This window comes from Hemitrygon akajei, chromosome 6 (assembly GCF_048418815.1).
Source record: "Hemitrygon akajei chromosome 6, sHemAka1.3, whole genome shotgun sequence".
Classification (NCBI taxonomy): Eukaryota; Metazoa; Chordata; class Chondrichthyes; order Myliobatiformes; family Dasyatidae; genus Hemitrygon; species Hemitrygon akajei.
In genome coordinates, this window is record NC_133129.1 from 9,793,672 (window position 1) to 9,816,903 (window position 23,232).

At 46.0% G+C, this 23,232-nt stretch overlaps 1 protein-coding gene across 1 annotated transcript in view; it reads left to right on the forward strand.

Moving 5' to 3' along the window:
- The window catches only part of cplane1 (ciliogenesis and planar polarity effector 1), a 349,043-nt gene that overhangs the window by 29,428 nt on the left and 296,383 nt on the right, over window positions 1–23,232 (forward strand). Inside the window, exons 5-8 of the mRNA XM_073047849.1 lie at window positions 6,743–6,975; window positions 11,102–11,208; window positions 13,262–13,418; window positions 21,092–21,195. Of these exons, the coding sequence (XP_072903950.1) occupies window positions 6,743–6,975; window positions 11,102–11,208; window positions 13,262–13,418; window positions 21,092–21,195 (601 nt within the window). The remainder of the gene's footprint in view (window positions 1–6,742; window positions 6,976–11,101; window positions 11,209–13,261; window positions 13,419–21,091; window positions 21,196–23,232) is intronic.

Below are 23,232 nucleotides of genomic sequence, written 5' to 3' on the forward strand. Positions count from 1 at the left end.
TATGAAAGTTTCAAGAAAGCAAGTACTGTTAGAGCTCTAGAAGATTACAAGGGTGCCAGGAAGGTAGCTGAAGAATGGAATTAGGAGAGGCAGAAGGGGCCACGAGAAGGCCTTGGTGAGCAAGATTAAGGAAAACCCCTCGGCATTCTACAAGAGCAAGAGGATGAGCCGTGTGAGAATAGGAGTGATAGTGGAAACGTGCATGGAGTTGGAGGAGGCTGCAGGGGTACTTAATGAATACTTTGCTTCAGTATTTACCAGTGAAAAGGACCTTGGCATTGTGGGGATGAGTTACGGCAGACTGAAATGCTTGAGTGTATGGACATTAAGTAAGAGGATGTGCCAGAGATTTTGAAAAGTATTGTTTGATCAGTAGACGGGATCAGACGAAATATACCCCCAGTAGCCTGGGAGGGAGTAGATTGCTGAGCCTCTGGTGATGATCTTTACATCAACAATAGGGACGGAAGAAGTACCAGAGAATTGGAGGGTTGCAAATGTTGTTCCCTTGTTGAAGAAAGGGAGCAGAGATAACCCAGGAAATTATAGACCCGTGAGTCTGACTTCAGTGGTGGGCAAGTTGTTGCAGACGATCCTGGAGGCAGGGCTTCTGAGCATTTGGAGAGACATAATCTGATTACGGATAGTCAGCATGGCGTTGTCAAGGGCAGGTCGTCAATTCTTTGAGGAAGAATGAAGGTAGATCAGTGGATGTAGTGTATATGGATTTTAGTAAGCCATTAAATAAGATTCCCCATGCAAAGCTCATTCAGAAAGTAAGGAGGCGAGGGATCCAAAGAGACCTTGCTTTGTGGATCGAGAATTGGCTTGCCCACAGAAAGCAAAGGGTGGTTGCAGATGGTCGTATTCTGTATGGAGAACGGTGACCAGTGGTGTTCTGCAGGGATCTGTTCTGGGACCCCTCCTGTTTGTGATTTTTGTAAATGACTTGTATGAGGAAGTAGAAAGGTGGGTTAGTAAGTTTAGTGGTGATACAAAAGTTGGGGGTGTTGTGGATAGTCTAGAGGGTTGTCAGAGGCATCAGGGCATCAATAGGATGCAGAACTGGGGTGAGAACTGGCAGATGGAGTTCAATCCAGGTCAGCACATTCTCTTACTTAATGTCTATACGCTCAAGTATTTCAATCCACTGTAACTCACCTCCACAATTGCTACGGTCCTTTTCACCGGTGAATACTGAAGCAAAGTATTCATTAAGTACCCCGCTACCTCCTCCAACTCCATGCACATGTCTGTACTATCACTCCTATTCTCACGCGGCTCATCCTGCTCATCGAGGGAGTGGTCTGAGTCAGAGTGGTAGGCTTTGGCTCATTTATGCTTCAGCAAGCTACGTGGACTGCTTTTATTTTGCATTTTTTTTTTGGAGGGATAGAGACCATGTCTGTCGGGTTAGTACTTTGCTATGAGTGTCAGATGTGAGAATCCTGGGATTCTGCCAGGCTCCCAGGTGGCCGTATCTGCACCAGGTGCACCGAGATGCAGTTTCTGAGAGACCGCGTGAGGGATCTGGAGCTGTGGCTTGATGACCTACAGCTTACAAGGGAAAGTGAGCAGGAGGTAGATAGGAGCTACAAGGAGGTAGTCACCCAGAGGTTGCAGGAATTAGACAAGTGGGTGATAGTCAGGGAAGGGATGGGAAGAGCTCAGATATTAGAGAGAACCCCTCTTGCCATCGCCCTCAGTAATTGTGATCTCGTTTTGGATCCTGTTTAGGTAGTGACCACGGCAATCGGGTCTCTGGCAGTGAGTGTGGTTCTGTGGTGCAGAAGGGAGAGAAGAAGGCAAGAAGTACGGTAGTCATAGGGGATTCAACAGTGAGGGGAACAGACAGTAGGTTCTGTCAGCCTGATAGAGATACCTGCATGCTGTGTTGCCTCCCAAGTGCCCGGGTATGGGATGTCTCAGATCGGTACAGAGTTTTCTGAAGCGAGAGGGTGAGCAGCCAGAAGTCTTGGTACACGTTGGTACCATTGACAGTAGAAAAAGGGAGGAGGACTTGAAGAGAGAATTCAGGGAGTTGGGTAGGAAGCTGAAAAGAAGGATGTCCAAGATAGTAATCTCAGGAATGTTGCCTGTGTCACGTGCGAGCAAGCACAAGAATAGCATGATCAGGCTTATTAATGTGTAGCCGAGAGACTGGTAAAGCAGGCAGGACTTTGGGTTCCTGCATCACTGGGGCTTCTTCTGTGGGAGGTACAATCTGTACAAAAAGGACACCTGAACCTAAAGTGGTCCAATATCCCAGCAGGCAGGTTTAATAGAGCTGCTCGGGAGGATTTAAACTAATTTGCCGGGGGATGGAAACTGGAGTGATAGGGTTGAGGAAGGGGAAAACAGAAATAAATCAAAGATAGCGTGCAACAGAGATGATAGAAAGGACAGGCAGATGATGAGGCATAATCACAGTCATTGGGATGAGTTACAGGGCAATAGAGGTATGGTGCAGTTAAAACAGAAAGCAACAAATACTGGACTGAAAGTATTATATTTGAATGCACACAGCAGAAGAAATAAAATGGACGATCTTGAAATTCAGCTACAGATTGGCAAGTATGACGTTGTGGCCATCTCTGAAACTTGGCTAAAGGATGGCTGCCATTGGGAGCTGAATGTCCAAGGATATACGGTGTATCGGAAAGATAGGTTAGTAGGCAGAGGGGGTGGTGTGGCCCTGTGTATAAGAAATAATATTAAATCATTAGAAAGGGATGACATAGGACCAGGAGGTGTAGAGTCTCCATGGATTGAGTTAAGAAATGGCAAGGGTAAAAGGACACTAGTGGCAGTTGTATACGGGCCTCCAAACAGCAGCCGGGATGTGGATTACAAATTACAGCAGGAGATAGAAAAGGCGTGTCAGAAGGGCAATGTTATGATAATCATTGGGGATTTTAACATGAAAGTCGTTTAGGAAAACCAAGCCAGTACTGGACCTCAAGAGATTTGTAAAATGTCTAAGGGATCGCTTTTTAGAACAGATTGTTGTTGGGCCTACTAGGGGATTGACTTTGCTGGATTGGATGTTGTGCAATGATCAGGAGGTGATAGGAGAGCTTAAGGTTAAGGAACCTTTAGGGAACAGTGATCACAATGTGATTGAGTTCATTTTGAAATTTGAGAAGAAGAAACTAAATTCCAATGTGTCAGTATTTCAGTGGAATAAAGGAAATTACAGTGGCATGAGAGGGGAACTGGCCAAAATTGTCTGGAAAGAGACATGAGCAGGAAGGACAGCAGAACAGAAATGGCTGGAGTTTCTGAGAAAAATGAGGGAGGTGCAAGACAGATATATTCCAAATAAGAAGAAATTTTTGAATGGAAGAAGAACTCTACTGTGGCTGACAAGTGAAGTCAGAGCCAAAGTAAAACCAAAAGAGAGGGCATACAAGGAAGCCAAAGCTAGTGGGAAGATAGAGGATTGGAAAGCTTTTAAAATCTTGCAGAAGGAAACTAAGAAGGTCATTAGGAAGGAAAAGATGGATTATGAAAGGAAGCTGGCGACTAATATCAAAGTAGATACTAAAAGCTTTTTGAAGTATATAAAGGGTAAAAGAGTTGAGAGTAGATATAGAACCAATAGAAAATGACACTGGAGATATTGTAATGAGAGACACAGAGATGGCAGAGGAACTGAATGCATATTTTGCGTCAGTCTTCACAGTGCAAGACATTTGCAGTATACCGGACATTCAAGAGTGTCAGGGAAGTGAAGTATGTGCAGTGAAAATTACGACTGAGAAGGTGCTCAGGAAGCTTAATGGTCTGTGGGTGGATAAATCTCCTGGACCCAATTGAATGCACTCTCGGAGTTTGAAGGAAGCAGCTGGAGAGATTGCAGAGGCATGAAGAATGATCTTTCAAGAATCAATAGATTCTGGCATTGTACTGGATGACTGGAAAATTGCAAATGTTACTCTGCTATTTAAGAAGGGTGGGAGGCAGCAGAAAGGAAACTATAGACCTGTTAGCCTGACATCAGTGGTTGGAAAGTTGTTGGAATCGAGGGTTGAGATCACAGAGTACTTGAGGCACATGACAAGCCAGGTGAAAACCAGCATGGTTTCCTGAAAGGAAAATCCTGTCTGACTAGCCTACTACAGTTTTTTGAGGAAATTACAAGCAGGTTAGACAAAGGAGATGCAGTGGATGTGGTGTACTTGGATTTTCAGAAGGCCTTTGACAAGGTGCTGCACATGAAGCTGCTTAGCAAGATAAGAGCCCATGGAATTACAGGGAAGTTACTAACACGGGTGGAGCATTGGCTGGTCGGCAGAAAACAGAGAGTAGGAATAAAGAGATCCTATTCTGACTGGCTGCTGGTTACCAGTGGAGTTCCACAGGGGTTGGTGTTGGGACCGCTGCTTTTTACGAAGTATGCCAATGACTTGGACTATGGGATTAATGGTTTTGTGGCTAAATTTGCCAGTGATACAAATATAGATGGAAGAGCGGGTAGTGTTGAGGAAATAGAGAGTCTGCAGAGAGACTTAGATAGTTTAGGGGAATGGGAAAAGAAGTGGCAAATGAAATACAATGTTGGAAACTATATGATCATGCACTTTGGTGGAAGAAATCAATGGGCAGACGATTATTTAGATAGACAGAGAATTCAAAATGCAGAGATGCAAAGGGACTTGGGAGTCTTTGTGCAAGATACCCTAAAAGTTAACCTCCAGGTTGAGTCAGTGGTGAAGAAGGCGAATGCGTTGTTGGCATTCATTTCTAGATGTATAGAATAGAAGAGCAGGGGTGTGGTGTTGAAGCTCTATAAGGCACGTGTGAGACCACACTTAGAATACTGTGTGCAGTTTCGGGCTCCTTATTTTAGGAAGGATATACTGATGTTGGAGAGGGTGCAGACAAGATTCACGAGAATGATTCCAGGAATGGAAGGGTTATCTATCATATGAGGAATGTCTGGCAGCTCTTGGGTTGTGTTCCCTGGCGTTCAGAAGAATGAGGGGAGTTCTCATAGAAACATTCCAAATGTTAAAAGGCCTGATCAGATTAGATATGGCAAAGTGATTTCCTATGATTGGGGACTCCAGGACTGGAAGGCACGACTTCAGGATTGAAGGACGTCCTTTTCGAATAGAGATGCAGACAAATTACTTTAGTCAGAGGGTAGTAAATCTGGAATTTGTTGCCACGAGCAGCTGTGGAGGCCAAGTCATTGGGTGCATTGATTAGCCAGGGCATCAAAGGGTATGGGAAGAAGGCAGGGGAGTGGGGATGACTGGAAGAATTCGATCAGCCATGATTGAATGGCAGAGCAGAGTCAATAGGTCGAATGGCCTACTTCGTTCCTATATCTTATGGTCTTAATTGTCTTAAGTGTGAAGTGATTCATTTTGGTAGGTCAAATTTGAAGACAGAATATTATATTAATGGTTAGACTCTTTGCTTTGTGGAGGATCTGCAAGATCTTGGGGTCCGAGTCCATAGGACACTCAAAGCTGCTACGCAGGTTGACAGTGTTGTTAAGGCACCGTATGCTTTAACGGCCTTCATCAAATGTGCGATTGAGTTCAAGAGCCGCCAGGTAATGTTAAGGCTTTATAAGACCTTGGTTCGGTACCACTTGGAGTACTGTGTTCAGTTGTGGTCACCTCACTACAGGAAGAATGTGGATACTATAGAGAGAGTGCAGAGGAGATTGGATACTACAGGAGGTTGCCTGGATTAGAGAGCATACATTATGGGACAGGGTGAGTGAACTTGGCCATTTCTCTTTGGAGCGATGGAGGATGAGAAGTGACCTGATAGAGGTGTACAAGATGATGAGAGGCATTGATTGTGTGGATAGCCAGAGGCTTTTTCCCCAGGACTGAAACGGCTAACACGAGGGGGTGTACTTTAAAGTTGCTTGGAAGTAGGTATGGGAGAGAGTAGAGGGTGCATGGAATGCACTGCCAGCGACAGTAGTAGAGGCAGACACAATAGGGTCTTTTAAGAGACTCTTAGACAGGTACATGGAGCTTGGAGAAATAGAGGGCTGTGCAGTAGAGAAATTCTGGGCAGTTTCTAAAGTAGGTTAAATGGTTGACACAGCATTGAGGGCCAAAGGGCTGTAATATGCTGTAGATTTCGATGTTCTGTGTTCTGTGTCTTCCTGCCTTCCCACATCACGCAAGAGGAGCATTCACTTACCTTGCCTGGCCTCTCTACTGTCCTAGCTGAGCAGATATAAAGAAAGGAAGCAAAAAAACAAACTTCCTTTCTTTGCTTTCTCTGACTGAAGCCTCCAAGAGCTAAAGCCTCAAAATCGCCATTCCGACTCTGTCCACTCAGACGACGGTGATTGTGGACGATAGGTCAGGGTGGTTAACCCCTGGTAGTACTGAGGCCACCCTTTGGCTAAAGAAATTCCTCCTCATGTCTGTTCCAAAGGGATGTCTTTTTATTCTGAGGCTGGATCCTCTGCTCTTGGTCTCCCTTGCAATTGGAAACATCGTCTCTACATCCACTCTTTCTGGGCCATTCTTATTTGATAGGTTTCAATGAGTTCCCCCCTCATTCTTCAAAACTTCATCAAATACAGGCCCAGAGCAATGAAATACTCTGCTTTATCTTCCTTCCACACTAATACTCAATGTTTTATCTTTGCTCAAGGTTTAGGGTTGGAGACAGATGTGAGCTGCTGGATTTCTGACCAAGGCCCTGCTGTTGTTTACCATGTCTCTTCCCTCATTGATGAGCTGTACTTGTTCTCCCACAGAGTCTGCTGTAAAGCTGTTCTTGTTTGTGTCGAACAATGGGAAGCGGGTTCTCCTGCTCAGTCAGACAGGCACAGCATTTCTTTGGGAAAGTACTGAGCAGCAAGATTTGCCAGATGTTCCTGGACCCCGACTGAATGGGCAGTGGGCTCAGATTTTACCCAGTGACCAGGTCAGACTTCCCCAGGGAGAAGACAAGGAGAGCGCCGTACATGCGGTCTTTGTCACTGATGAGGTGAGTCCATTGCCATGTGTAATCACAAAAGGTATCTGATACTTTTGTGTAGGACCTCAGCTAGTCCTTCAGTAGACAGTGAGATACTATCCAACTTCTGTCATTGCCAAGAGTATTGTTGGCTACCCCACGTTCAGTTTAACACACACACAATGCTGGAGGGGCTCAGCAGGTCAGGCAACATCTATGGGAAGAAATAAGCGGTCGACATTTTGGGTCCCGACTTCATCAGGACTGGCATCAGGACCCATATTCAGTTGCTAGAGTTGTATCATTTCGGCGAAATACTCAGTTCACACCAGATCATATCCCACTGTTTGTAATAGAAATCAAAGTTCAAAGTAATTTTAATATCCAAGTACATATACGTCACCATATACAACCCTGAGATTTCTGTTGTGGCGGACTTTCGCAGTAAATACAAAGAAACATAATAGAATCAATGAAAACCCACACCCAACAAGATGGACAAACAACCATGTGGAAGGACAACAAACCGCAAATACAAAACGAAAAAAGCTGACAAAGAAATAAGCAATAAGTATCAAGAATATGAAATGAAGTGTCTTTGAAAGTGAGTCCATAGATTGTGGGAACACTTCAGTAATGGGTGAGTGAAGTTGACTGAACTTATTCCCTCTGGTTAAAGAGCCTGTTGTTTGAGGGGTAATAACTGTTCCTGAACCTGGTGGTGTGGGTCCTGAGGCTCCTGTACCTCCTTCCTGATGGCAGCAGTGAGAAGAGAGCCTGACGCGGATGGTGATGAAAAGAAGGGTTAGCCATCTGCAAATGTTCTTTAAAGTCTAAAGGGAAAATTAGTTCTTAGTTCACAAATTCCTAAAAGTGGCTGAACAGGTTGTCAATAAGGCATATGACATGCCTGCCTTGACAGGCGCTAAGTTCAAGAGTCAGGGTATGTTGCAGCTGTATAAAACTCCGCTTAGTTCTGGTTAACCCATTACAGGAGAAGCTGCAGAGGAAGTGCCTGGATTAGAGGGTCGGTGTTTTCTTTGGAGTAGCAGAGGCTGAGGAGTTCTTTAAAATGAGACAGCAGATACATTTTCTAAGTGTCCAAATGTCTAATACCAAAGGGTAAGCATTTAAGGTGAAAGGGGGTAAGTTCAGAGGAGAGAGAGTGGTGGGTACTTGGAATGCACTGCCCAAGGTGGTGATAGAATCAGATCTTTGGTAGATATATGAATGTGCAAAGAATAAGACCACAATATATAGGAGCAGAATTAGCCATTTGGCCCAGTAAGTCTGCTCTGCCATTTCACCGTGGCTGATCCAATTCCCTCTTAGCTCCAATCTCCTGCCTTCTTCCTGTATCCCTTCATGCCTTAACTAAACAAAAATCTATCAACCTCTGCCTTAAATATACCTGATGACTTGGCCTCCACAGCCACCTGTGGCAATGAGTTCCACAGATTCACCACTCTCTGGGTAAATAACTGCCTCCTCATCTCTAATCTAAATGGACATCCCTCTATTCTGAGGCAGTGTCCTCTGGACTTAGACTCTCCCACCATAGGAAGCATCCTCTCCACATCCACTCTGTCAAGGCCTTTCACCATTCAATAGAAAACATAGAAAACCTACAGTACGATACAGGCCTTTCGGCCCACAAAGTTGTGCCGAACATGTCCCTACCTTAGAAATTATTAGGCTTACCTATAGTCCTCTATTTTACTAAGCTCCATGTACCTATCTAAAAGTCTCTTTAAAGACCCTAATGTACCCGCCTCCACCACTGTTGCCAGCAGCTCATTTCACGCACTCACCACTCTCTGAGTAAAAAACTTACCCTTGACACCTCCTCTGTACCTACTCCTCAGCACTTTAAACCTGGGTCCTCTTGTGGCAACCATTTCAGCCCTGAGAAAAAGCCTCTGACTATCCACACGATCTCATCATCTTATCATCTCTCATCATCTTAGGTTTCATTGAGATCCCTATTCATTCTTCTGAATTCCAGTGAGTACAGGCCCAGCGCCATCAAACACTCCTCGTATGATAAGCCCTTCAATCCCAGAATCATTTTTGTGAACATCCTTTGACCTGTCTCCAATGTCAGCACATTCTTTCTTAGATAAGGGTCCCAAATCTGCTCACAGTACTCCAAGTGGGGCCTCTCCAGTGCCTTATAAAGCCTTCACATTACATTCTTGCTTTTATATTCTAATCCTCTCGAAATGAATGCTAACATTGCATTTGCCTTCCTCACCACCGACTTAACCTGCAATTTAACCTTTGAGGAATCCTGCACGAGGACGTCTTAGTTTATTTGCACTCCAGATATTTGAATTTTCTGTCCACTTAGAAAATGTCTACACTTTTATTCCTTCTACCGAAGTGCCTCCCAAAATCTACTAAGTCTTTCTGTAGCCTGTCTACTTCCTCAAAACTACCTGCCCCTCCACCTATCTCCATATCAACTGCGAACTTTGCAACAAAGCCATCAGTTCTGTCATCCATATCATTGACATATAACGTAAAAAGAATCGGTCCCAATACAGACCCCTGTGGAACACAAGTCACCAGCAGCCAACCAGAAATGGCTCTCTTTATTCCCACGCTTTGCCTCATTCAAATCAGTGACTGCTCAATCCATCTTTCCTGTAATACAATGAGATCTTAACCTGTTAAGCAGCCTCATGTGTGGCACCTTGTCAAAGGCCTTCTGAAAAACCAATTGCACAATATCCACTGATTCTTCATCTATTCTGCTTGTTAATAGTTGTAAAGCAAAGCTGTGGGTAACCCATCACTTGAATTTGAAGGTGTTTAACGGTTAGTCACAGAGGGATGCTGCCAGGTTTCATTGGGCTCACACTGATGGTGTCAGTTCCAGAACTGTGTTCTCTGTTGGTGAGATGAAGCTGATTACAGCCACCATTGGCTGGCCTCTCAGATACAATTTCAAAGAGGCAACAAGCACTCTTCCAGCCACAGGATGTATGGTGGGAACAGGCTGGGAGGTATTTTCAGTCATAGAGTTGCACAGCAGAGAAACAGGGATTTTGGCCCATCCATGTCCACAATGGACTAGTAGTCACCCAGCTGTATTAACCCCATCTTCTGGTACTTTGCCTATAGCCTCTAAACCCAGGTGATTCAAATGCTTGTCAGACAACTCCTAAGAGCTCCAGTGACTCTGCCTCCACCACTTTCATCCAGCAGTGTGTTCCAGGCTCTCACCACTCTCTGCATGAAAATGGTCTCTCTCGTCCTCCATTTGCTGTACTTTTCCCCAAGCAGTAAGGCTGTTCAACACCTCAACCCACTAACCAACACTTCCACACCCCCAACCACCTCTACTTTATCATTTTCTGTCAGTCACTTTATGTACAGACACACCTGTGCACAGCGACACTTTATGGACATATAATCTATGTATATCTTATGCATTTGTACAGTATTTATTGTGGTTTTTTTGCTGCATTGGAGCCAGTAACAATTACTTAGTTTTTCTTTACATTTGTGTACTGAAAATGACATTAAACAATTTTGAATCCTGATTATTAAATCTTCTCCCCCCGTGTCCTTTAATTTTGCATATCTCTGAGATGGGGAAAAGTGAATTGGTTCCGCACAACATTGTGGGTTGCAAGACCTGTCTATGTGCTTTACTGTTCTATGTGTCTATACCCTATGTTCTATAAAACATGCATTTAAGGTGAGAAGGGGTAATTTCAAAGGAAGTGTGAGGGACAAGTATTTTTCACACGGTGCCTGCAGTGGTGATCGAGGCAGAAACATTGGAGACTTTTAAGAGATGTTTAGATAGGCACATGAATGTGAGGAAAATGGAAGGATATGGGCATTGTGTAGGCAGAAGGGATTATTTTAGTTGGCCATTTGATTGCTAATTTAATTGGTTTGGCATAAATTTGCAGGTTGAAGGGCCTGTCTGTGCTGTCCTGTTCTATGTTCTGAGTTTTACAGAGGTATCTTGGCAGTGTGTTGCAACTCCCGGCTGTTCCTGGTTGTTTGGAAGGAAAACTGTGGAAGGCTGAAATATGAGAAAAGTGTTGATGAAGCCGATCAGCAGTTGTGAGGAGAGGCACACGGTTAACGTTTCAGCACAGTGATGTAACTGACCATCAGTGTATCTGTTTGTGTCTAGGTACTGGGTGACTGCTGCTTCTGCTCCTTCGCCTTTGTCTACAGTGACGCTCTGGTGTTGACCACCTTGAAAGTGAAGTGGTTTGAGCAAGTGGAACGCTGTGTGAGGTACGGATGTCTTCATTGCGTGTGTGTGTGTACGTGAGTGTACGTGAGTGCGTGTTAATTCTGCATTTATACCACTTTATTCTGTTGAATTGAATTGACTTTATTTCTTACATCCTTCACATACATGAGGAGTAAAAATCTTTACATCTGTCTAAATGTGCAATTTATAGTAATTTATAATAAATAGTATGTACAGTAGGATATATAACAAAACAGTCAATATAGCTTAGAAATACAGATGTGTCAGCATGAGTTAATCAGTCTGATGGCCCGGTGGAAGCAGCTGTCCCAGAGCCTGTTGGTCCTGGCTTTCATGCTGTGATACCGATTCCCAGATGGTAACAACTGGAACAGTTTGTGATTTGGGTGACTTGGGTCCCCAATGATCCTTCAGGCCCTTTGTTCACACCTGCCAATGCAAATGTCCTGACTAGTGGGAAGTTCACATCTACAGATGAACTGGGCTGTCCGCACCACTGTCTGCAGAGTCCTGCGACTGAGGGAAGTACAGTTCCCGTACCAGGCAGTGATGCAGCCAGTCAGGATGCTCTCAGTTGTGCCCCTGTAGAAAGCCCTTAGGATTTAGGGACTCATGCCGAATTTCTTCAGTTGTCTGAGGTGAAAGAAGCGCTGTTGTGCTTTTTTCAGTACACAGCCGGTATGTACAGACCAAGTGAGATCCTCGGAGATGTGTTTGCTGAGGAACTTAAAGCTGTTCACCCTCTCAACCTCAGATCCATTGATGTCAATAGGGGTGGATCTGTCTCTGTTCCTCCTGTAGTTCATATCCAGCTCCTTTGTTTTTGTGACATTGAGGGAGAGGTGGCTTTCTTGACACCACTGTGTCACAGTGATGGCTTCCTCTCTGTAGGATGCCTCGTTATTATTTGAGAAAAAGCCAGTCAGCGTAGTATCATCTGCAAATTTAATTGATAGATTGGAGCTGTGAGTGGCGACACAGTTGTGGGTATACATAGAATGAAGGAAGGGGCTTAGGACACAGCCTTGGGAGGGCCTTCTCTATTGAGAGTCAGAGGGGCAAAGGTAAGGGAGCCCACTCTTACTGCCTGCTGCAGATCTGACAGGAAGCCCAGGATCCAGCTGCACAAGGCAGGGTGAAGGCATAGGTCTCTGAGCTTATTGTCATGCTTGGAGGGAATTATGGTGTTGAATGCTGAACTGTTGTCCAAGAACAGAATTCTCACATAGCATCATTCTTTTCCAGATGTATAAGGACAGTATGTAGAGTGGTGGCTATCGCATCACCTGTCGATCAGTTGCATTGGTAGGCGAATAGTAGGGGTCCAGTGTGGGTGGTAGCATTCTGCAGATGTAGTCCTTCACCAACCTCTCAAAGCATTTGCTTATTATTGAGGTGAGTGCAACAGGACGCCAGTCATTCAGACATGTTACCTTGGTCTTTTTAGGTACAGGGACAATGGTGGATGTTTTGAAGCAGTAGGGCACTCTGCTTCAATAGGGATGTAGTCATAAAGAAGGCAAGACAGTGGCTATACTTTATTAGGAGTTTGAAGCGATTTGGCATGTCAACAAATACGCTCAAAAACTTCTATAATTGTACCGTGGAGAGCATGTACACTGATTACTCTGTGAGCTTCGTACGAGTGAGGAATTTCATTACATTAATATGACATTAAACTGAGTCTTCATTTTCATGAGTATATACATACTGTTATATCTGTCTGTGGCCAATGTATGCATGTTAGCTTAAGTAAGCTTGATTGTTAGTGTTCACATGTTAATTTATGTGTATGTAGAGTGCATTTGAGTGTGTGAGTTTATGTCTGTGTGGAGTGCATATACATGTGTGTGGCATACGTAGAGTGCATTTGAGTACTTGGAGAGTGTGTGTACGTGTGTGTGCGTGGGTGCGTGTGAGTATGTGTGTGTGTCTGGAGAGTGTGTGTGAGTGTGAGCATGTGAGTGCATGTGTGTGTGCGTGTGTGTGGAGAGTGTGTGTGCGTGTGTGTGTACGTGTGTGTGTGAGTGCAAGAGTGTGACATTAGGACTCACTCTGACACTTACCTTTCAGTACTGTGCCGTTCTGTGCACAATGGACAACAGAGGTCCAGGCTCTGGGGGTCCTGAGCCCGGCCTGTCAGCCGGTGAAGTTGAGAGGAGCGCTGCTGTCTGCCTTCTCTGGGGACGCGCTGGTGCTGGCTGTTATTATTAATCAGAATGATCCCAAGGTACAGCTCGTGATTGTTTCCTGGATATGCTTTCCATACCTCTCCTCACCCTGCTTCACAAAATGTCGTGCCTCTTGTACCCAACCTGTCAGTGCCCACAGTCTCCACACCCTTTGCCAGCTCTCCATCAACAAGGACAAATGTTTGACCCACCCCTCCTTTCCAGAGCCACACCATCCCTCACTGACCCACACCCTCACTGACCCCCACCCTCACCGACTGACCCACCCTCACTGACCCATACCCTCACCGACTGACCCCCACCCTCACCGACTGACCCACACTCACTGACCCCCACCCTCATTGACCCACACCCTCACTGACCCACACCCTCACTGACCCATACCCTCACCGACTGACCCCCACCCTCACTGACCCACACCCTCACCGACTGACCCACACTCTCACTGACCCTCTCCCTCACTGACCCCCACCCTCATTGACCCCCACCCTCACCAACTGACCCCCACCCTCACTGACCCTCTCCCTCACTGACCCCCACCCTCACTGACCCCCACCCCCACCCTCACTGACCCATACCCTCACCGACTGAACCCCACCCTCACTGACCCATACCCTCAATGACTGACCCCCACACTCACTGACCCATACCCTTACTGACTGACCCCCACCCTTACTGACTGACCCCCCACCCTCACTGTCCCCTACCCTCACCGACTGACCCCCCACCCTCACTGTCCCCTACCCTCACTGACCCCCACCCTCACTGACTGACCCCACCCTCGTTGACTGACCCCCCACTGACACCTCCACATCTCTCGGTTCTTCAAGTGTGTCACATGTAGGGGTCCTCAATAATATGGCAGGGGCATGGGAGCCAGGATGATAGAGCTGAGGATGAGCTTTGCAGGTTTGCAAGTAGATGATGGGTATAACATTAACAAAAGGAAAGACAAGTTAATGATTGGGTTGAACTGCAGACAGAGCAAAGAATTAAATACCACAGAGACAAAATTCATAAGACCATAAGCTATAGGAGCAGAAGTAGGCCATTCGGCCCATCGAGTCTGCTCCACCATTCAATCATGGGCTGATCCAATTCTTCTAGTCATCCCCACTCCCCTGCCTTCTCCCCATACCCTTTGATACCCTGGCTAATCAAGAACTTATCCATCTTTGCCTTAAACGCACCCAATGACTTGGCCTCCACAGTTGTTCGTGGCAACAAATTCCACGGATTTACCACCCTCTGACTAAAGTAATTTCTGCATACCTAAATGGATGTCCTTCAATCTTGAAGTCATGCTCTCTTGTCCTGGACTCCCCTACCATGGGAAGTAACTTTGCCATATCTAATCTGTTTAGGCCTTTCAACATTCAGAATGTTTCAAAAATCCCCCTCTTTCTCCTGAACTCCAGGGAATACAGCCCAAGAGTTGCCAGACATTCCTCATACGGTAACCCTTTCATTCTTGGAATCATTCTCGTGAATCTTCTCTGAACCCTCTCCAATGTCAGTATTTCAATGTCAACCTGGAGGCTAACTTTTAGGGCATTCTGCACAACAACTCCCAAGTCCCTCCGCATCTCTGCATTTTGAATTCTCTCCCCATCTAAATAATAGTCTGCCCATTTATTTCTTCCATCAAAGTGCATGACCAAGCACTTTCCAACATTGTATTTCATTTGCCACTTCTTTGTCCATTCCCCTAAACTATCTGAGTTTCTCTGCAGGCTCTCTGTTTCATGAACACTACCCAATCCTCCACCTATCTTTGTATCATCGGCAAATTTAGCCACAAATCCATCAATCCCATAGTCCAAATCATTGACATACCTCATAAAAAGCAGTGGTCCCAACTCCGACCCCTGTGGAACTCCACTGGTAACTGGCAGCCAGTCAGAATCAGATTCCTTTATTCCCACTCTCTGTTTTCTGCAGACTAGGCAATGCTCCACCCATGCTAGTAACTCCCCTGTAATTCCATGGGATCTTATCTTGCTAAGCAGCCTCATGTGTGGTACCTTATCAAAGGCCTCGGAAGGCAGTGGAGGCCAATTCTCTGGATGCTTTCAAGAAGGAGCTAGATAGGTATCTTATGGATAGGGAAATCAAGGGATATGGGGACAAGGCAGGAACCGGGTATCGATAGTAGATGATCAGCCATGATCTCAAAATGGCGGTGCAGGCTCGAAGGGCCGAATGGTCTACTTCTGCACCTATTGTCTATTGCCTTCTGAAAATCCAAGTACACCACATCCACTGCACCTCCCTTGTCTACCCTGCTTGTAATTTCCTCAAAGAATTGCAGTAGGTCAGTCAGGCAGGATATTCCTTTAAGGAAACCATGCTGGCTTTGGCCTATCTTGTCATGTGCCTCCAGGTACTCCATAATCTTATCCCTAACAATCAATTCCAACAACTTCCCAGCCACTGATGGCAGGCTAATAGGTCTATAGTTTCTGCTGTCTCCCACCGTTCTTAAATAGCGGAATAACATTTGCAATTTTCCAATCATCGGGTACAATGCTAGAATCTATTGATTCTTGAAAGATCATTGTTAATGCCTGTGCAATCTCTCCAATTATTTCCTTTAGAGCCTGAAGGTGCATTCCATCAGGTCCAGGAGATTTATCCACCCTCAGACTATTAAGCTTCCTGAGCACCTTCTCAGTTGTAATTTTCACTGCACAAACTTCACTTCCCTGACACATGTCCGGTATACTGCAGATGTCTTCCACTGTGAAGACTGATGCAAAATATGCATTCAGTTCCTCTGCCATCTCTGCATCTCTCATTACACTACCTCCAGTGTCATTTTCTATTGGTCTGATATCTACCCGCAACTCTCTTTTACCCTTTATATACTTCAAAAAGCTTTTAGTATCTACTTTGATATTAGTCGCCAGCTTCCTTTCTTAATTCATCTTTTCCTTCCTAATGACCTTCTTCGTTTCCTTCTGCAAGTTTTTAAAAGTTTCCCAATCCTCTATCTTCCCACTATCTTTGGCTTCCTTGTATGCCCTCTCTTTTGGTTTTACTTTGGCTCTGACTTCACTTGTCAGCCACAGCGTGTCCTTCTTCCATTCAAACATTTCTTCTTCTTTGGAATATATCTGTCTTGCACCTCCCTCATTTTTCTCAGAAACTCCAGCCATTTCTGTTCTGCTGTCCTTCCTGCTCGTGTCTCTTTCAAGACAACCATGGCCAGTTCCCCTCTCATGCCATTGTAATTTCCTTTATTTCACTGAGACTCTGACACTTTGGAATTTTGTTTTTCCTTCTCAAATTTCAAAGTGAACTCAATCTTACTGTGATCACTGTACCCTAAGGGTTCCTTAACCTTAAGCTCTCTTTTCACCTCCGAATCATTGCATAACACCCAATCCAGTACAGCTGATACCTTAGTGGGCTCAACAACAAGCTGTTCTAAAAAGCCATCCCTTAGACATTCTATAAATTCTCTCTCGAGGTCCAGTACTGGCCTGGTTTTCCCAATCAACTTTCATGTCAAAATCCCCAACGGTTATCATGACATTGCCCTTATGACACACCTTTTCTACCTCCTGCTGAAATTTGTAATTCACATCCCGGCTGCTGTTTGGAGGCCCGTATACAACTGCCATTAGGGTCCTTTTACCCTTGCCATTTCTTAACCCATAGAGACTCTACACCTTCTGAGCCTATGTCATCCCTTTCTAATGATTTAATATTATTTCTTATACACAGGGCCGTCCCCTCTGCCTACTAACCTATCTTTCCGATACACCGTATATCCTTGGACGTTCAGCTCCCAATGGCAGCCATCCTTTAGCCAAGTTTCAGAGATGGCCACAAAATCATACTTGTCAATCTGTGCCTGAATTTCAAGATCGTCCATTTTATTTCTTACGCTGCCTGCATTGAAATATAACACACTCAGTCCAGTATTTGTTGCTTTCTATTTTAACTGCACCATGCCTCTATTGCCCTGTAACTCATCCCACTGGCTGTGATTATGCCTCATCTCTTGCCTGTCCTTTCTATCATCTCTGTTACACGTTATCTTTGATATATTTATTTCCCCCTTCCTCAGCCCTGTCACTCCGGTTCCCATCCCCCTGTCTAATTAGTTTAAACCTCCCTAACAGCTCTATTAAACTTGCCTGCTTAGATGTTGGACCCCTTTGTGTTCAGATGTAACTCATCCTTTTTGTACAGGCCGTACCTCACCCAGAAGATGCCCCAATGATCCAGAAATCTGAAGCCCTGCTCCCTACACCAGTCTCTCAGCCACACATTCATACACCTGATCATGCTATTCTTGCACTCACTAGCACGTGGCACAGGCAGCAATCCTGAGATTACTACCCTCGAGGTCCTGCTTTTCAGCTTCCTACCCAACTCCCTGAATTTTCTCTTCAGGACCTCCTCCCTTTTTCTACCTGTGTCATTGGTACCAACGTGCACTGAGGAGTTCACCCTCTCCTTTCAGAATACTCTGCACCCGATCCGAGACATCCCACACCCTGGCATCTGGGAGGCAACACAGCATGCGGGTATCTCTATCAGGCTGACAGAACCTCCTGTCTGTTCCCCTCACTGTTGAATCCCCTATGACCACAGCATTCCTCATCTTCTTCTCTCCCTTCTGCACCATGGAACCACGCTCAGTGCCAGAGGCGCGGTCGCCATGGTTGTCCTCTGTCAGGTCACCCCCCCCACCCCAACAGCATCCAAAACAAGATAACGATTGCTGAGGGGGATGGTGACAGGGGTTCTCTCTACTCTCTGAGCTCTTCCCATCCCTTCCCTGACAGTCACCCACATCTCTAACTCCTGCAGCCTCGGGGTGATGCACTCCTGCTCATTTTCCTTAATAAGCTGTAGGTCATCAAACTGCAGCTCCAGATCCCTAACGCGTTCTCTCAGAGGCTGCATCTCGGTGCAGATGTGGCCATCTGGGAGACTGGGAGATTCCCAGGATTCCCACTCTGACCCCTACAGACGTGTCCTCTATTCCTCCAAAAAAAAAAGCAAGGGAAAAAATAATGAAGTCCACCTACCCACTTACCTTGCCAAAGCCCTATCAGTCTGCCTCAGACCACTCTTTCAATGACCGCTCTTTTGATGACTGCTCCGTTAGGCAGCGTCTCCCTTTTATGCCTGAACCTTCCCAGCTCTCCAACTCAGCTGAGTTCCTGTGAAGCTTTCCCTTTTTGAACTTTGCTCTTGGACATGTGCTCCGCTTCCTCTCTTGAAGCTCTCCAACTCACCAATTCAAAAGGACAAAGAATGCAGGACTGAGGGTGTGGTATTTAAATTTGTGTAGCATTTGGAATAAGGTGGACAAACAAGTGGCACAATCAGAGATTGGTCAGTATGACATTGTGGACATCACTGAGTCACGGCTAAAGGAAGGCCATATTTAGGTGCAAAGGATGTACTTTGTATTGAAAGGAACAAAGGTGTAGGCGGTGACTTGACTCTGTTGGTAAAAGATGGAATTACATCTTTACAAAGAGGTGACATAGGACCAGATAATGTTGAATCTTCGTGGGTGGAGTTGAGAAACTGCAAGAGTGAAAATACCATTATGGGTATCATATATAGGCCTCGTAATAGTAGTGAAGATGTGGGGTTCAGATTTCAATGGGTGCTGGAAAACATGTAACAAGGGCAATGACACAATTGTAATGGGGGACTTCAATGTGCAAGAGGATTGGGAAAATCAGGTTAGTGTCGGATTGAAGAGAGGGAGTTGTTGAATGGCTAAGAGATGGCTTTTTAGAGCAGCTTGTGCTTGAGCCTACTTGGTGAAAGGCCATCTTAGATTGGTTGTTGTGTAATAACCCAGATCTTATTAGGGAGCTTAATGCAACGGAACCCTTAGGAGGCAGTGATCATATTATGATTGAATTTAAACCTCAATTTGTGAAGGAGAAGCATAACTCATATATATCAGTATCGTAATGGAATAAAGGGAATTACAGAGGCATGAGAGAGGAGCTTGCCCAGGTGGGTTGCAGGAGGATCCTGGTGGGGACGACGGCAGAGCAGAGATGGCTGAAGCTTCTGGGAGTAGTTCACAAGGCGCAGGATAGATATCCCACAGAAGAAGTTGTTCTCAAATGACAGGAGTAGGCAACCATGGCTGACAAGGGAAATTAGGGGCTGTACAAAATCCAAGGAAAGGGCATATATGGTAGCAAAAGTGAGCGGGAAGTTGGATGATTTGGAATCTTTTAAAATCCTACAAAAGGCAACTAAAGAAACTATAAGAAGGGAAAAGATGAAATATGAGGGTAAACTATCCAATAATATAAAGCAGGATACCAAAAGTTTTTTCAGTTATATGAAGAGTAAAAGGGAGGGGAGAGTTGATATTCAGCCACTGGAAAGTGATGCTGGTGAGGTAGTAATGGAGGACAAAGACATGGCAGATGGACTCAATGGGTACTTTGCATTGTTTTTCACTGTGGAAAGCACTTCTGGCACATGGCGTGTAGGTGCTCAGCGAAGCCTTCTCCAAATCTATGATGTGTCTCACTGATATACAGGAGGCCACACCGGGAGCACCGGACACAGTAAATGACCTCATCAGACTCACAGGTGAAGTGTCGCCTCACCTGGAAGGACCGTTTGGGTCCCTGAATGGTTGTGAGGGAGGTGGTGTATGGCAGGGGTGGCACTTCTTCTGCTTGTAAGGGTAAGTGCCAGGATGGGATCAGTGGGGAGGGACGAATGGACAAGGGAGTCACGTAGGGAGCGATCCCTGCGGAAAGCAGGAAGTGGGGGGATGGAAAGATCCCTTTGGAGGTGGCGGAGGTTTTGGAGAAGTATGTGCAGGATGCAGAGGCTGGTGAGATGGTAGGTGAGGTCAAGAGGAACCCAATTCCTGGTAGGGTGGTGAGAGGATGGGATAATACAGTGTTGGGAAATGTATGATAATGCATTTTGGAAAAAGGAACAATAGTGTGACTATTATCTGAATGGGGAGAAGGTTCAAACATCAGAGGTGCAGAGGGACTTAGGAGTCCTTGCAGAAGACTCCCAGAGGTTAATTTACAGATTGAATCTGTGATAAAGAACGCAAATGCATTTATTTCAAGGGGAATAAAATATACAAGCAAGGGGATAATACTGAGGCTTTATAGGACACTACAAAAAGCCACAGTTGGAGTATTGTCAACAGTTTTGGGCCCCATATCTCAGAATGGATGTGTGTCATTGGAGAGAGTCCAGAGGAGGTTCACGAGGATGATTCTGGGAACGAAGGCTGTGAGAGGATGTTTCCTATGTGACGGTATCCAGAACCAGAGAGCACAGTGTCAAAATTCAGGGATAACCCTTGAGAAAAGAGGTAAGGAGGAATTGTTTTAGGCAGAGAGTGGTGAATCTGTGAAATGCTCTGCCACAGACCGCGGTGGAGGCCATGTCAAAGGGTATATTTAAGGCAGAAGTTGACGTTTCATGATCAGTCAGGGCATCAAAGGTTAAGGTGAGAAGGCAGGTGTATGGGATTGAGTGTATTCTGAGATCAGCCACGATGGAATGACAGAGCAGACTTGATGGACTGAATGACCTAATTCTGATCCTTTGTCTTATAGGTTTATACTTATTCTGTTTCCCCTTGAGTACGTGTTCCCATGTGTGTTTGGGCATGTATATACGAGTGTGCTGTAAATGTGACGTGCGTGCTTATTGATAATGTGTTGTGTCTCGGTTACAGGCCACTCAGGTGCTGTTTGTGAACCCTATGAATGGGGTGGCCGTGTCGAGCAGCCTGCAGGGTTGTGGCAGCAGTGAGTGCCCCGTGCCAACCAACTTTATCAGGTGAGTGACACGAACCTCTGCCACTCAGTGTGCCCCCATGTCCAAGTGGGTGTGGAGCAGGGTGACTTGCCCTGTAGGTGGACCTGAATGAACCTCCCCAAGGGCGCCATCTGCTCAGGTCCACTGCTGGGATTTGTAATACTTGAGCACCATGGTAGAGAGATTGGGGTGGGAACAACGAGATCTTTATGTGAGCTGCCCTGTAGTTGGTCAGGAGGTTCCGGTGGAGCAGGGAGATCTTTATGTGAGTTGCCCTGTAGTTGGTCAGGAGGTTCCGGTGGAGCAGGGAGATCTTTATGTGAGCTGCCCTGTAGTTGGTCAGGAGGTTCCGGTGGAGCAGGGAGATCTTTATGTGAGCTGCCCTGTAGTTGGTCAGGAGGTTCCGGTGGAGCAGGGAGATCTTTATGTGAGTTGCCCTGTAGTTGGTCAGGAGGTTCCGGTGGAGCAGGGCGATCTTTATGTGAGCTGCCCTGTAGTTGGTCAGGAGGTTCTGGTGGAGCAGGGAGATCTTTATGTGAGTTGCCCTGCAGTTGGTCAGGAGGTTCTGGTGGAGCAGGGAGATCTTTATGTGAGCTGCCCTGTAGTTGGTCAGGAGGTTCCGGTGGAGCAGGGAGATCTTTATGTGAGCTGCCCTGTAGTTGGTCAGGAGGTTCTGGTGGAGCAGGGAGATCTTTATGTGAGCTGCCCTGTAGATGGTCAGGAAGTTCCGGTGGAGCAGGGAGATCTTTATGTGAGCTGCCCTGTAGATGGTCAGGAGGTTCCGGTGGAGCAGGGAGATCTTTATGTGAGCTGCCCTGTAGTTGGTCTGGAGGTTCTGGTGGAGCAGGGAGATCTTTATGTGAGCTGCCCTGTAGTTGGTCTGGAGGTTCTGGTGGAGCAGGGAGATCTTTATGTGAGCTGCCCTGTAGTTGGTCAGGAGGTTCCGGTGGAGCAGGGAGATCTTTATGTGAGTTGCCCTGTAGTTGGTCAGGAGGTTCCGGTGGAGCAGGGAGATCTTTATGTGAGCTGCCCTGTAGTTGGTCAGGAGGTTCTGGTGGAGCAGGGAGATCTTTATGTGAGCTGCCCTGTAGTTGGTCAGCTACTGGAGAATGGAGGGCTGTGGTCCTGTACAAGTCGATGGGGGTAGGCAGTTTAAATGGTTTGGTGTGGAGGAGATGAGCTGAAGATCCTGTTTCTAGGTGCAGGACTCCTGTATGACTCTAACTACCAGTGGAGCAGGCCTGTATGAAGCTCACCAAGCGCCTTACCTACTTGTTTTCTGCTGGGATCCATGTTAGCATGCAGTTAGCTTTACGCTCTTACAGCTTGGGTTGTTCTGATTCAGAGTTCAACTCTGGTGCCATTCTATATCTGTACCTCCACCCCGTGGAATGCGTGGGTTTCCTCTGGGTCCTCCGGATTCCTCCCACAGTCTGAAGACGTATCGCGCAGGTGAATTGTCCCTTGTTGAGGTTAGGGTGAATTGGATTTGTCGGGGTTGCTGAGGCAGTGTGGCTCAAAGGCACGGAAGGGCCGACAGACCCCTGGAAAAAAACAACACACTGCCCAGTGATCCCAGGTAAATACTGACACACTCCCCAGTGATCCCGGGTAAATACTGACACACTCCCCAGTGATCCTGGGTAAATACTGACACACACTCCCAATGATTCCAGATAAATACTGACAGACTCCCAGTGATCCCGGGTAAATATTGACACTGTCCCTAGCGATCCTGGGTAAATACTGACAGACTCCCAGTGATCCCGGGTAAATACTGACAGACTCCCAGTGATCCCGGGTAAATATTGACACACTCCCAGTGATCCCGGGTAAATACTGACACACTCCCAGTGATCCCGGGTAAATACTGACACACTCCCCAATGATCCCGGGTAAATACTGACAGACTCCCAGTGATCCCGGGTAAATACTGACACACTCCCAATGATCCTGTGTAAATATTGACATAGTCCCCAGTGATCTCGGGTAAATACTGACACACTCCCAATGATCCCGTGTAAATATTGACATAGTCCCCAGTGATCTCGGGTAAAT